Raw genomic sequence first — 15793 nt, 5'->3', positions numbered from 1 at the left:
TATTGTATTGCTTTTCTTCGGTGATTTGGAGTGAAGTTAGAATCATCATTTGACTTCTTTGCATCACATTATGTTACATGTTCCTAATACTTTCATTACATTTTCAAATTAAAATAGAAAAGTAATCCACTCAATTTAGGCAACAGACATCTATTTAATTGAATTGTATATCAAATACTTCAAGCGATTACTCAATATGTTTCATTACCAGAGATAAGCAAGTCTTCCCTCTCCGAACCCTCACACCTTTGAATTTTAATAAATTTGGTATATTAATCTGATCAAAAGAACCTTACAATATCTGAAAAGCTAAGAGGGCAGGGCAAGCACAAAGAGCCTTCAGAGGAGTTGTAAGTTGACAAGCTAGATCCCTCCTCCATCCTCCCACTCTACTGCTACAGAGTGGAGGGAACCTAACATACTCTAATCATCTTTGCTTTCCATAAGAAGTAATCTTACAGTACATTTCCAAGAAAATGAAATTATATTAAACAAGTGAAGTGAGCCAACCAATTGTCAGATTGCAATAACAATGCAAGTATTTGCTAAGCCACTGAGACACCTCAATCCTTCAAATACTTCTGCATATATTTAACTATCCCAGTCCCTCCCATCAATGAAATGACATCAGAAAAGTTGATTCTTTTTTAATTCATGAATGTAGAAGTAGTCTCTCTCTTATTTGCATGACTCCATCTGACTAAATATTCAAAAGGTTCCATAACAATGAGTTTTCAGCAAAAACAAATGTTATTCTACTAAAAAGGAAATAAAATTTAACAGAGGGTGCTCGATTTGAAGGACGATTCAAAGCCTCAGTCTGAAAATGAAGTTACTCAAAGAGTATCACCAAAGATATACTGAGACTTCCATATTTTCTTTCAGACGTCATATCTTTAAAAAAGAATGGGATTATTCCAGAGACAAAAATATACTTCTTGTATCTAGACATGGCATTAAAAGAAGCATAAACTTACTGAAAAAGACACTGTGGGGGAAAGAGGCCTATCTCTGCCCTAGTTTATCCCCACTGACTTAAGGAGAGTTACACTGGGGATTAGTCTGAGCTGTAATACTAAAGAACAGCTATTGCAGTGCACTGAATATGTTTAATTAGAGGTATCAATTTAAGCAATGAGGCATTTTTGCATATAAGCCTCTAAGAAACCTGAAACCAAACACAGCTTGCCTGTATAAGGGTTGCATTCCAAAGGCTATGCTCATGCCAGTTTTGCAGATCTGGAGTCAAAACCAAACATAAATCAACTGATTCACAGTAGAATGTTTTGGGTACATTAACCTGAAATTCTTATGAAAACTTTAGAAAGTGTGGACCAAGTCATGATAAAATTTAAGTTAAGATTTTCACACCCATCTTCAGCACCAAACTACCAATATTGGCAGAGTTATTGTGTCAATGCAGCTGTGTTAGGCTGGGACCTTCCACTTTCTGCTCTCTTACCTCAAATACCAGATATCTGTAACTTCACAGTGGGGTTGCCTTCATTTATGCAATACAGAAAAACTTCATTTAACATCTAAGGAAAGATTCTACAAACCTGTATTTCTGGCTATTTTGTTTCATGTGTACTTGGGGGAGAATATGGGTAATCTTGTCTGGATAAAGATAGAATTTAAATAGGGAGTGCCAGCATTTCTTTATTATGTTCTTCAGACAGCTAAATTATACTTAAAATGGGTTAAGAAGACCTAGAGTACATACAGTTGTTTGGTGTTGCTTTGTAGATTCTGTTGCTATCACATGTATGAAAAAAATAAAAATCTGCATTTTATTTCTTACTTAAACTACCATTTAAGTTCACAAAAAGCAGTCATGTGTTCAGCGACTTTAGTATATGCAATTGCAAAAGTGGTAAAAGTAAAATGTATGTCTGTGTCCAAGGTCAACCATCAACAGTATTAATGGAAATGTTATGAAGTGCTTAAAGTTACATGTAAAATAATAGTGCATGCCAGATACAAAACAAAGCAATGTAGAGTTCACATTTAGGTTATTCCACCATGCATTGTTTGACACACCAATTTTTGTGGAGCATTTCCAAGGCTAAGTCTGGTCATGCTACTAAGTCTGTAGACTTGGAGTACCAAGGCTGGTGGAGAACAGCAAAAAGAGACTGAGCAAGTCAATAGTCGTAATTGTAATTCAGTGTTCAATGGTTTGAAGTGAACAAACCACTTGCTTTTAAAATCTTAACCTGAAAATTTGGTTCTCACCAAAATGTTTCTTTCTTGCATCAGTAAGACTTTTCAGTGTTTCCCTATAACTTCCTCTACAGAAACAGTTAAGTCTTGATAGCTCTCCTACTCCAGGATAGCTCCCTCATTCTCTAGGAGGCTGAGCCAAAACTGATTTATGCAAGGACTTACAGAGGGTATAAGTACAAATTGGATGTTGCAATACATAGCTTTTAGGTGCCCAACTCCAAATTACAAAATACGGAACAAAAGCTCTCTATACAGGGCAAGATGAGAACTTGGAGCATAAAAAGGGTAAACCAGAATACTCCAGAAATCTGTCTCATATTAACCTACTAGAAACACTCCCATCTGCTCCTGGAAATTGTCAGCCCTGGTTTGGGTATGTGGAAGGCACTTCCATTTGCAAAACACTCAGAACTAAAATCTGCTCCTGTCACCCTAGCCACTTTGTTTATTATTATTATTATTATTATTATTATTATTATTATTATTATTATTTATTATTGAAGTTGAGGGACAAGGAATCAGAGATTGTAAATTCTTTTAATATACATACATACACACATACTTATGTATAATTGTATGTTATCTATATATAATATATGAATATGTATATTATACACCTACAATACCAACACAGAAATACCAGATCTGACATGTAAAAATCCAAGCAATCAAACCTTTCTTTAGAGGATTATGAAACAAAGATTCTACAGCTACATCCCTTAATTCTCTTCTGCTAGTATCTGACGAAAATACTTATATGTAAATACTGCTGTCTTTATTTATTGTTTTGCCAAATGCCATTATTAGAAGGGAAAGCCAAATTCCAAATGGGATGTAAATTAGTCTCTAGCCTTACAGAAGAAACAAAGATAGGTTGTTTCATAAATTTTGTCCCAATATTTTTCTCCAGAACTACAATCCATACCTGTACTGGAGACAGAGACCAAAAAAAAAAAAACAAAAAAAAACAAAAAAAACCCTTACAATATCTGGGAAACTAAAAGGGCAGGGCAAGCACAAAGAGCCTTCAAGACCCTAATTTTCATTTGTATTAAAAAAAAAAAAAGCCCAAAAGATTTCTGATATAAAACACCTTGGTGATAACTTTGTCAATGCACAGGATTTCAGGATTCCTTCTTCTCATTGAGAGCCAGGCAGAGGTTGGCATGAGATTTTTCTTAGAGGGCTATGTCACACTGAAACAACATGTAAGACAACATACGTATGTACACACCTCAGGGGAACTAGAATTTTTTTTTAATTCTTTTCCATTAAAATCTATTTTTAAAACTCTTAAGTCATTGCTTTTATTTAAAATGCATGGACCTCTTACCAGGCATGATTCAGTACAGAATTTTATCTCTTTCTGCCTAAAATTCACTATAAATTTCAAATCCCCTATTTTTATAACAGCTTAATGTTATTTGGCCATTCCAAAGTGACATATTCAAAAGTCAAACCAATATTCTAATTAAAAAATAAAGTTTTCTTGTCACTAGAAATTCTTACACATATATGATTTTAATAAGTGTCCATTGAGCAGTTTCAGGCACACAATTGGGAATGTTAAGATCGATCTTAGGGACTGGAAATGTTCTTCATCCAAATTCAGCTTTCTCTGGCAAAGCTTCAAACCCACAGAAATTATCACTTGGTATGATTTGTGGTCATAGACTTCAACAGAGTTGTATCAGGTGATACTCTTAGTAAAATGTTAAGCCTCCTCTGCTTATATCAGGAAGAACGAGGGGGACATTAAAGAATGAATCACAGAATTATAGAATTGTTTGGGTTGGAAGGGATTTTTAAGATAATCTAGTTCCAACCCCCCTGCCATAGGCAGGGATGCCACCCACTAGATCAGGTTGCTCAGGGCCTCATCCAACCTGGTCTTGAACACCTCCAGAGATGGGACACCCACAACCTCTCTGGGCACCCTGTTCCAGTGCCTCACCACCCTCTGAGTGAAGAATTTCCTCCTAACCTCTAATCTAAATCTCCCCTCTTTTAATTTAAAACCATTCCCCTTGTCCTATCATTATCTGATTGAGCAAAGAGTTGTTCTCCATCTTTTTTATAAGCCCCCTACAGCTTTTCCTTACTGCTGCAGTTGCATTTAACTAGTGCAGAGCCTGTAAGCTGGAGAAAAATCACCATAAACTACTAACTAGACATTGAATTGTCCTGATCTCTTTAATATTATTGCCAAAAAGGTGTTCCAGTCCAACAAATCACTGGGGAGGTTGCCCCCTTAAAACTCAATAGAATTGAAATAGGACTATTGTGAATTAAGATATACTGTACATAGTATCAGAAAAGCTTTCAAGCCTCCATCCTATACACATACACAAACTGCTTGCAAATGTGAATCTAAAAAGACTAAAAAGCACAATCATGGTAACTTTAATATATGTATATATATATATAAAACAATAGAAATTAATATGGATTTAGGGAAGCATAGAGATAAATTGTTCATCTGACTTGAGAAGAGTTTCATAGTGTCATTATTGGTCTTGATGACTTTGTAACAGAAATTAAAAAGGGTAATAATGACTATTTTGTTTGCAGCTGAGAGTTTGCCGGCTTCTGGAAAAAGGCTGGTGGTTTTAAAACACTTCCTGAAAAACAGGAAAGTCAGTATAGCTTTCACTGCCTGTTAATCCCTGAGCCTTTCTACAGAAACCAAAGCTCAGGTGAGCAAGAGAATTGATGGAGTTTTCCAGCACAGGTCTGCAGAATTCCTTTGGCAGAGGGAGACTTGCAGCAGTGCATTCCCTCCTGCAGGTGCATCTTCCCATAAGTGTGGCTCCCCATGCCAGACCAGGGCAATTCAAGTTGTCCAACTTGTCTCAACTTGTGTTTCCATATCTTAAAGTGTCTCATCTCACAAAGAGACAGAGAACAACTGTTTCAGCAAGAAATGTTACCCAAACAGATAAAGCCTCCTCCCTCCTGTACTTCCAGCTGGGTGGTAGATAAAGAAGAAAATTACAACTTAATGCTGCTGGGCATGCCAATGTCCTCTATCCCAGATCTGCTGCCCAAGCAGCTGCCAAAGTTGGACTATGCTGTTGATGATCAATTTAAGACTTTTAAAGAGCATTTAATTCATATTTGAAGTTATAGAAAATATTAAACAGAACTGTTACAAATTATTTGACAGTTACCTTAATTAGGCTAGGTCTGATTTAGTATTTCCAGCACAGTTGAAACTCTTACTTTACTGGGAGCCATGGAAGTCTCTCAGCATGTTAGGTCCAGTAACTGAAATTGAGTTCGAGCAAATCTATTAACACAGTCCAACACTTTCCACAGTTCATTACAAATAATAATTACTTTCTAAATACTTCTTCCTTCACTGTGAATAAAAGATCTGTCTCAGTAAAAATATCAGTGAGGAAAGCTCAGTTATTGCTGAAAGATTCTTGATATATACATATCAACAAATTTCAAAAACTGCCCAACATTTTTCAGACAAACCAGCAATATTACCTCAAGCTCCATACGTTATTTACTAGAACAGAAGTTGGCTACACAGATGGAAGAACCTGCAAAACTGGAGCTCTGCCTGTCAGAGGCAACTTGGAAAGATTTCTTAAAAGATTAACTTATCTACTATTGTAAATATTCTCTAACAACATTAGTCATTTATTACTGAGAGCTTCCTAAAAGGGGCTAATAATTTTGAATGAACATTATTTTTTTTTATCTTTGTGATTTTGCAGATATTAGCTCAGCTGGGGTCTCTCAAACAGATATTTGATATAAAATATTCATAAGTCCTTTGACTATATTGTGAGGTCAGATGGCGCTATTTCTGTTTCCAGGCTGGAAGAATCTAAATTGAGCTTTGTATTGCCAAAAATATGCTGGCATAGCTTTTAACATAAATAGTCATTTAATAAATTTAAGTAAAGCATCATGTAATTGTTCTTTTTTGTGATTATTCCCATGAAGAAATCTTCCTACTGGAAGAGCACAAAAAGCTTACACAAATGACATGAACATAGTTAGAACAAACTGAGGAATATTTTAGGAGTGTTAATTGTTATTGTTCTTTTAATGCTAAATATTACCTGCCTACCTGAGATGATTCCGTGCTGCTTTTGTCACTATGTGGACTGGTTTTGATATATTAGACTTAGAATAACTAAAATTAGGACATAGGGCAATAAGCAATAAAAATTACGTTCTACACCTGTATTATGTTTCTAAATTCTATAGAGTTGTCAGAGTGTCCACAGCAATATCTACTGTCATCATTCATTGCCTTCACAAGGTTAATTTCAGACTATTTAAATAATTTTTCTTCTCTGCATGCTGATATTGCCACGTGATGACAACTTTGCTTTAAGTTAGTCACTAAGGTCAAAATGTAGCAGTTTTGCACGGTCATAACAGGGTGCTCAAGTGGAGCAGTGCTGCCAGTGCCATTCTGCTGCAGCACCAGCACACCACAGGGGTTTTACCTGCTGCCTGTCTGCCTTCCTCTGGCAGCAGTTTATATATGTTTCATAATCTTTAAGGCTTTCAGCAATCACCTTTCAGTTGTATCTATATTGCTAAAGAGATTTCAAATGTTGCTTTGATTTTGTTTTTTTTTTAGTCTTTTACTGCTTTACTACATTCAATGCATTTATGTGAATCTACATATCTGCAGGGCTTATTTCTTGTGGAGCAGCGTCCTTCTTTGACGCCACTGATTCTTTTTACCTTGAAATACCTGTTTACATTGGGAAGGCGGTCTATTGCATGCACTGTTAGAGAGTGTAGAGCTAAATGTAAAAATGCTAATATGAAGGGCACTTGTCTCATATACATCGTCTTGAATATAGGCAGACATTTCTGCAAGGCAGTGTTCTTCCTATACATCATATCCAAAGAGATGCAGATATCCAGCTGCTACTGAACTCTGGGAACCCAAATGGTGGGGTGCTAATTAGCATTGAGTAGGTTTATCAGCTGTACCTATGCAAGAGGGTATCTTTGGCGTTCTATAAAAATATTGTAAAGTATTAATAAGAAAAAAAGAAAGAAAGAAAAAAAAAAAGGAAAAGCACCGGCCATCTATAAATGTATTGAAAATTGTTACTTCAATTCAACTGAAAAGAAAAAGATTTAATTCAGAATCTTTCTTAGTAAAGAAAGAAAGGGAACAATCATACTGTGTGGACCAATGCAATTTCCAAGTACTCAGTGATACTAAGAATTCAGCCAACAGAAATTAAATGTACTATTAGGAATTTAGTGTACGTGTCCTAGCACTGCATGTGGAGTGGAGGACTAAACTGGTTTTACGAGGTAGACAGACTGTGGTCAGGATTGGTGAGTCAAATGTTTGTAGATGATTACATCATGTCTTGAGTGCTAAAAGCATGTAAGAATACGAGAAAAAAAACACTACAATGCTTTACAGCACTAATATCATTTTGGCTGCCATGACTTCAGACAGAGGGAGAGACAAAAAGGGAGAGGATTTAAATATAACCATGCACACACACCATTTTATAGCCTGTTTGACTTCTAGAATTTATCATTTATAAACACAGCAAAATTAAATAGGTTAGGTAAGCCTTCAGGTTCGCCTGTTTGTTTTTCCTTCTTAAAGAAATAAAAATGGTTACCAAAAATAACAGATGCTACGTGAAGGGTTGAAGCAAAGCTATCTTTTTTTTCCATGCTACCTAGAAGCGGACAAGCTCATGTAAGTTCCACTGTTGAAAAAATTGCTGCTTACAGCATCATCGCTTACTAGTAATAACAAAAACAAACAAACAAACAAAAAAAAAAGGAGCAGTGTGCTTGCTATGCAATAGTCACATATCTGGCAAACTAAATGGCCATGATATATGGCTGGTTTTGACAGGAGGTGAGTGGATTGGTTTTCACAGGTAAATACCAGCAAACAAAAACTAATTTGCTAAACATTGCACTATAGAGACAGTGGAGCCCCAGGTCGCTACTGAAAAATGACTTGGAACTGAAAGAAGAGCATTGATATTTCTTGCAGTGCCAAGACTTGCTTCCTCCCCACCTCCTCCTTCCTTGTGCATTTAAAATTGTAGACCTTGCCAAAGTTCTGCATGTTTTTGCCTTCCCCCCACCCCCCCCTTCAATATTGATCCCTAACCCAGTGATGGGTAACAGTATTGGAAAATATAGCCATTATCTCCCTCCGTCTTCATAACTTACTACACTCCACAGTAAACAAACTGAGTAAACAAGGTCAGCAAGAACAAAAGAAGCTGAGAAAATTGTCATGGCTTTTGTTTTGAATGAAGTGGACTGTCCACCTACTTTTCTCGATTACAGTACAAAGGTAAATAAACATAAGAACCTATGTGAAATAATAATCAAAGAGGAAATGAAGCCTAGCTTTCTTCCTTTGTTCTTCATAAAGCAGTTTCTAACATAAAACCACTTTTTAGACTCTAACTTGTTTTCTGATGGAGAGGCCTGGGGAAGAGACTGCCAGTTTGCATCATAATAAACAGAACACATTAACAATACACATCATAAAAATTACTAATATGAGCCAAAGCCCTTTGAAATCCTAAGCATATGCTAAAATTTCAAATGGCTGTACTCAAAGTTTGTAGACATGCCAAGTTAATCTCATTTTTGTATCTCCTGTAATTGCTTCAGAGATGAAGATACTGTATGTTACCAAATCTCAGGAGTGTTTCAAGCTTTACTTGAAAAGCAAGTGGTACATTATGGTTTTAAATTCTGACATCAACAGTGACTATAAAACAGAGTAAATTAGTTGGCTGGGTAACAGAGCCAGGACCTGATCCCATAGTGATGAAAGATTTTTTCATAATTTCCAAACAACTGGTTCAGCCACCTAGTTGTGTTATTAAAATAATAATAATAATAAAAAGCTATCTCACCCCAACTTTTTAAAATAGTTGTGGCCTTTGCCAAAGCAGACATAGGAGAGAGAGGGAGGGAAAGAGAGAGAGAGAACTAGCACATTTGTTTAAATGCTCTAGATAAGGGCTCAAAATGTCTTACCTTTTTTTTCCGGCCTAAATGTATTACTAAATGTAAAAGTATTAAAAGGATATAATTTCAAAGCATCAAAAGAGACAGGGCTGTATTGTCAGAGATGTTAACATGAGTTAAATGTATAACAACTGAATGTTCATAAAAGTCTTTCCTGCAATTCCAATTTCAAATTATATTTGAATCAAATTGCATTTTCTTGTTTCATGTTTGATCTAGGCCTTGGCAACTTCTTTAAGTTGTCATACCACACATATGATCAGTGATCACTGTGCACATGTATGTGCAAAGCCAAAAAAAATAAAAATAAATTGTTTGAGGGGAACATGTTTATGAGCACTGGATGAATGAACTGAAAGAAGTGGTTAATAAAATGTGCAAGAAGGTCTACATATATAGGAACATGCCAATAACGCAGCTTTATGGAACAAATTTTTCACCCCTTAGTGGACTTTGCAGAAACCTACTGCTAAAAGCAGTGAGAAAACATGCTGCCCTACAGACTGTGGCTGGGCAATGTAATGACTTAACACTAGGACAGAGCAAAGCTTCTTCCCACTTTCAACCCCAGCAAATTGATTCAACTACAATCTCACACACTTCAGGCTTTGTATTTCTAGCCAACATCTTTTGATTTATGTTCTCTGAATGTTAACAATCATCAATTTCAGCTGCAAAAGTAATCTTTGCCATATATTACATGTAACGACTCCTTTTTAAAACTGAAACTCTTATGACCTTTACTGAATTTCAAGAACTTTTCACGATCTAATACTAAATTGAAATGTTTCCTTTATCAAGTCCAGATCTATTTCTTCTTTTTTAAAGAATCGTCATTTTCTTTAGTGTAACGAGGGTCAAAAGCTTAAAAAGTATTCCTGTAACCTGATTAGCATTTTTGTAATTGCAAGCATTTCTAAACCTACCATCAAGCCATAAAAGAGAATACAAATAATATGGAAGGATATTTGCATATAGGCACCAAGAGGTTGAAACCACTGGACTCAGAAATAATTCTGCACTCAATCTCATTAGCTTAAAATATTTTATAAAAATAATGTATGTAAACTGTCATTCAGGGAAAAAAAAAAAAAGTCGAAAAAGGACGGAAGCATGACATCACAATGAAAATTTAAAAAACATAGTTTTGACTTTATATTTAATTTCTTAACAGAAATAAGACATTAGTTAAGATGGGGTGGAATATGAGATTCTATTGCCACCCTACTTAAAACACACATAGACAGACACATGTTCACATTCACGCACGCGCATACACTTTTTTGTTAAAGACTTTCAGCTGAAGCAACCGTGACCTATTCTTCACTAATGAAGCCATAAACCACTAATTCCAATTTTGATTTTGGAGCAGTTATGCCAACCACAAAAAGGGTAACGCTGGGACATTTTTTTTTAATTATTTTTTATTTTTTGGTGAAATGTTGAAATCACCCCTTTATTTATGGTAACATACTGAATATATTTAGAGATATATTAAATGAACAGTTTCTGCAACAGAATCTAAAATGGTATAATCTAACACAGAACAGTTCCGGTAATTTTCAGCAGGTTTTTTTTTTAATAGTTATTATTATGTATACATGCATTAATCATTATTCAGTGCTTCAAGATATGAACTTCACTGCCCGGGAGGCTGTAAAGTTCCAAGTATAAACATAAGGTTCCTGTAGATCTCTAGCTCCTATACATTGGCTTGCTCAGCTGAATTCTTCTGTCACTTTCAGCATCCATTATATATTAGCTACACTTTCTTATTGCAGATGGCTGGTGATAAAATAGAGTACAGTTCATAATCCAGTATCTGCATTTCTCAAAACATTTTAAAAGCATAGTCTTATCATCAGTGATTCATCCTGTCTTAAATGAAGAAAAACAGAAATGCAATGAAAGGCCTCTGCAGTGTCTAACCTAGAAGAAAATATAACCTCTTAAAAACAAACCGGTGACAACTAAATATTTTCACTGAAACTGCAGAAACATGTGGGGTTTTTTTGGTTGTTTGGTTTGTACAACATGTTTTCTTTAAAGAGGTGGTGAGATTTGGGGTGTGGGGGGTATTTTTTCTTCCATGAGTCATCCAGCATGAATCTCTTCTACAAGAAAGTGTTCCAGAAATAAAAAGTGATACTCAGAATAGTAGCATGTATGCAGATGAATTACTACACTCTACAACATTGGCTGGAGAAAAATACACTGAAAATGAAAACAGCCAACATGCAAACAGAAATGTGATGGCATTTTCAGGCAATATTTATTTGTCTTTTTCCCCATTATGAGCTCTATTATTTTATCCCATAGGATATTCATTTCCACCCCAATATATTAGATTTCCTGTATAATGTGAATGGAAACAGTGAGCACAGACATTACTTAAATCAGTAATTGGTCCACAGAGGGCAGGGGAGTTGGGGGGTAGGGGGGAATACACAAAAAAAAAAACAGGTTAGTGGAGCTCACTGTCACTGTACAAGGTTCCATTTTCTCTCTCTCTTTCTTTTTTTTCCTTTTTTTTTTTTTTTTGGTGGTAAATTTTAATTTCAGTTCCTTTTTTGTTTGTGCTTCTTCAGTAAGGACAAGGTATTGGGGAGGGGGCAGTGGGGTGGAGGATTGGCTTTCCTCCCAGCTCCATTAGAGCTCTCAAGAGCAGTGCTCGCTGTCCCTTAACTGCAATTTCGCTGCAGTATCTCCTCCAGCGGGCGACCCTTGCGTACTGCGGTGGTGCACGACACGCTCCAAAAGCTCTCCCTCCCCCTTCACCATCTGAATTGTGAAGAGCGGGGACACTTTCCACCCAGCCTGCACGGCCTTGCCCCAGCCAAGGGGCTTCCTTATGGGCCAGCACAATGCACACGGGCAAGTCAGCTCCATCCAGCTGCTGGAGCAACGCACTGTGCTGGCGAGGTGGCCGAGCCAAGGCAGCAGCGGTCGGCGGGACCTTTTTTGGTAGAGATGGCAGCGACCAGCTATGTACACCCGGTGGCCACGGCAGAGCCTTCGCATGGAGTAGAACCGGAGGAGGTCCCTGATTACCGCTTTGCACTGACAGCCACCCACCGTTTCTCCTCTCCTGTCGGTAGCAAATGGTTGCAAGTGACTTTTACCTTATGCTAAATTATTACCTCAAGGATAAATGCAAGCAAAAGTTGCTCTAGGGGATGTGTGTATGTTTTAGAGTGTAAAGCATATACCTATTAAAACACTTAACAGATATTTACTATTTTCATTGGTTTTTGGCTTACCCTATAAACATGTGACATCATTTTGTAGGGTTTTTACTATTATTACAATCCCATATTTCTGTTCAACTCAAAATGACAAACACAAAACCAATAGAATAAGTAACAAATGTATCCACGGTGACCAAACAACAGGCTCCGAAGCATAGCATAGGGAGTGAAAATTAGCAATTATTGAAACCACTCCATCAAAATTCCGGTGCAACGTAAAAGAAAAGCATATGTAGTTAGAACCATCACCATTAGTTTAATTATTTGAAGGCTCGGCTCTAATAGTACCATATACGTTATTTCAGCCCCAAATCTTGCAGGCTACAGGTTTAAAGAAAGCAAGAAACCCTATGACTGATTTTGGAATTTAGTAACTTTTCTCTTTGATGCTTAAGAAACTCACTTCACCCACTATTACTTGCTACATAAGAAAAACATTTTCAGAGGACTAGGTCTTACTTTTCATTTCAGTATTTATTTCAGCCTTAATGCTGTATGTGTGTTAACTCACAACGCTACCTTACATCAGCACCAATTAGTCAAGAAGACCCAGAAAAACAACTAAGATGTATACAAACATACATGAATATTTTCTTTTTCTTCCCTCTCTTTTCTTTAGGTGGCCCCAAAAAACCATGCACAAGGAAAGAAATATCCTGGAATTCTTTACTAATATTGAAAGGATTTTTTTTATTTTTTTTTCCAGCAAATATAAAATTCTAATATTGCGTACATGATGGCTATAGTAATTTCAAGTCAAAGCGGGTGCATGATGTACGCGGTCTAGCTTTCATTTGGATTTGTGCAATACTGCTTTGTGCAGTCACTGTTACAACAGAGACAGGTGAGATTACAGACATTCTGGCTTCTCACAGACGGACCAGGAAAACACCAAGAACAGCCACAGGTAAACATTATCCCCATTAGATCATGCTTTGTTATGCGGACAGAAAGGAGAACATCCATTTAAAACTTAATATTAAAGGAAGTTTCAGTCTGAACACAGCATACTGAAAACCTGCCTAACTGAAACTTTTAGCTCTTCTCTCAAAAGTGAGATTTCCTAAAAGCAGGGAGAAAGCACAACCCAGTTTGTTCCAATTAAAAACTTGTGTTGCACCAGAAAACAAATGAGCATGTGAAACAGGAGTTGGTATTTTTCCAAAGAAATAACAGCAAAATAAGTTTGATCAACATTATGTGTTTCTGAAAATTATAGAAAAACAGAAAAAATAAATAAATTAAATACTACCCAGTGAACATATATCTAATACTCTAACCCGTATAACTTCAGGAAACTGTAACTTCTAATCCTAGTCATACAGGTAATTGTGAAACTGACTGCAAAAAAGAAAAATATATATATATATATCCCATTTAGCACTTGCAATCATATTAAAAGGCAGCAAACAAACAAACAAACAAACAGAAATAACCAAAAAATTAACCTAACATCACTTGTTTTTAATGCTGAAGAGACTTAACCCAAATTACTCAAGCCTAAAACTATAATGCTTGGCTATTCTTCCTCAATCTTTGGAAAATGTAGTAAAGCTAAAACATTGCAAATACATCTTCAGAAGGAACTCTGAACAGTTCTGAGAACTCATCCAATTTCTGTTTTTTCTGTTACGGTAGTTTATAAAAAAAATAAATCAATCTGCTTTCATAATTGATGGATTTCGCTGTTAAAGACATCCCCACCCCTCACCCCCAGTATTTTTAGTTTTATAAAAATAAGAAAATGATGCTTAGCATGTTACAGAGTATAGCACTCATATGATAGGGCTCAGAATATAACAAAAATACTTCTCTTACAGCTTGAAGTGAACTCCTGATTCAATATTTAATGAAACTGAGGAAGCTGCTGAATGTCCCAGAAATTCTCTAACTCTCTGCTGTGCGTTCATTCTAAATATTATGCAGTGATAAATTAACAGAGGCGAGATAAGATGTCATATAACAAAGAATCATATTTTTTTCCAGATTGCAATTAAAAAAAAAATATATCAAATTTCTGCTTTTGAGCAGCACGAACTTGCAGCATTATATTGCAACTGTACATCCCAGCCCAGTACTGCAGCACTACATTGCTTAGGCATAGCTATACGCTCCAGCATGTTTTTAGGGTATGCAGCCAGCCCAGCTGTAAGGCTAAGGAAGATTTCCATCATGCTACAAAACTAAACTCTGCACAAATATTTAACAGCTCTGAGACCTCTAAAGGCTTAAAATAATATGCATTTCGTGGTGTGCTAGGAGCCAACCCCACACCAGTGATCTGCATAATGCAGAGTACTCGGCAAACACACCACTGCAAATAAAGCATTGTTTCTCCTTTGTATCTTTGAATTCTTCAAACTAAAAACTGAATGAGATCCTAACACTTACTGTGCCTCCAAATCATAAACAGTGCAGTAGTAGCTCACCCATTTCATTAAGTTTGTCTAAAACTTCCCATGCCTCCCAACGATTTCTCATTCCCTCTCAGTAAATGAAACACAAGTTCATATAAAACAAACCGAGGATGAGTTCATCCTATTTAGCTTATTTTTCAAGCTGCTAAGACTAAGCGGTAACCCATTCAAACAGAAAATTTCCCAGACAATGGAATCCTTTCAAACTGCACAGCCGAAACGATTTTCTAGTTGTCAGTTTTAGGTGCATGCCAGCACAAAATGTTCTTGAATCTGAAATTTAAAATAATCACTCCTATTGATAATGTGAGCAGAAGCAGAATTACATCACAGTTAACACTTACCAAAATACATTATGTTTCTCATTAATCACGTAGTCAGGATCCCACCGCTGTGTATTCAGCATTAGCTCCCGCACAGGGCTGACATGTAAAACAGAGCTCTTTCATTCTACATTATGTGGAAATTTCCCAGCATAAGAAGCGTGAGCGAGCAGTGTGCCTCCTCAGGATGAGCGCTTTGCAGGCAGTCTTATCCCTGATACAATCCCTGTCTGATTTAGCATTTACTCTGGCTGCATGCTGCACTGCCCATTCTTACTGTAATCTGACTCCTCCTTCTGATGTCCTTGCTGTGCCTGTGACATCAGGACTAGGAGTACTACAAACAGATCTTTTCTTTAACAGGCTCGCAATGAGGTGCTCTAATATCCTGCTTAACCTAACCCTGGCTTGAAAAAGAAAAAAAAAAAAGCCCTTCTAAAATTGTATACGCTGCTTTTTTTTTTTTTGGCAGCAATTGTGTTCAGTGACATAGCGTGCTCAATTACGTAACAGATGGAAAAGACAAAGTGTATATTGTCAACTTATTTTTCTCTTAAGGGCAGGCTCC

General features: G+C 36.5%; 1 protein-coding gene across 11 annotated transcripts in view; it reads right to left on the bottom strand.

The window, feature by feature from the left end:
- Positions 1 to 15793, bottom strand: part of ZNF385D (zinc finger protein 385D) — a 436921-nt gene that overhangs the window by 154056 nt on the left and 267072 nt on the right. The window contains exon 1 of one of the 11 annotated variants that reach the window (XM_083825065.1): positions 15247 to 15642. The exons of the other annotated variants lie outside the window; for them this stretch is intronic. Within the exon in view, the coding sequence (XP_083681191.1) occupies positions 15247 to 15268 (22 nt within the window). The 5' untranslated portion in view covers positions 15269 to 15642. Of the gene's footprint in view, positions 1 to 15246; positions 15643 to 15793 lie in introns of those variants that run through there. 11 annotated transcript variants of the gene reach the window in all.

This window comes from Anser anser (genome assembly GCF_964211835.1).
Source record: "Anser anser genome assembly, chromosome: 2".
In the NCBI taxonomy this organism is placed as follows: Eukaryota; Metazoa; Chordata; class Aves; order Anseriformes; family Anatidae; genus Anser; species Anser anser.
This window is presented reverse-complemented; position numbering and strand designations above follow the sequence as displayed.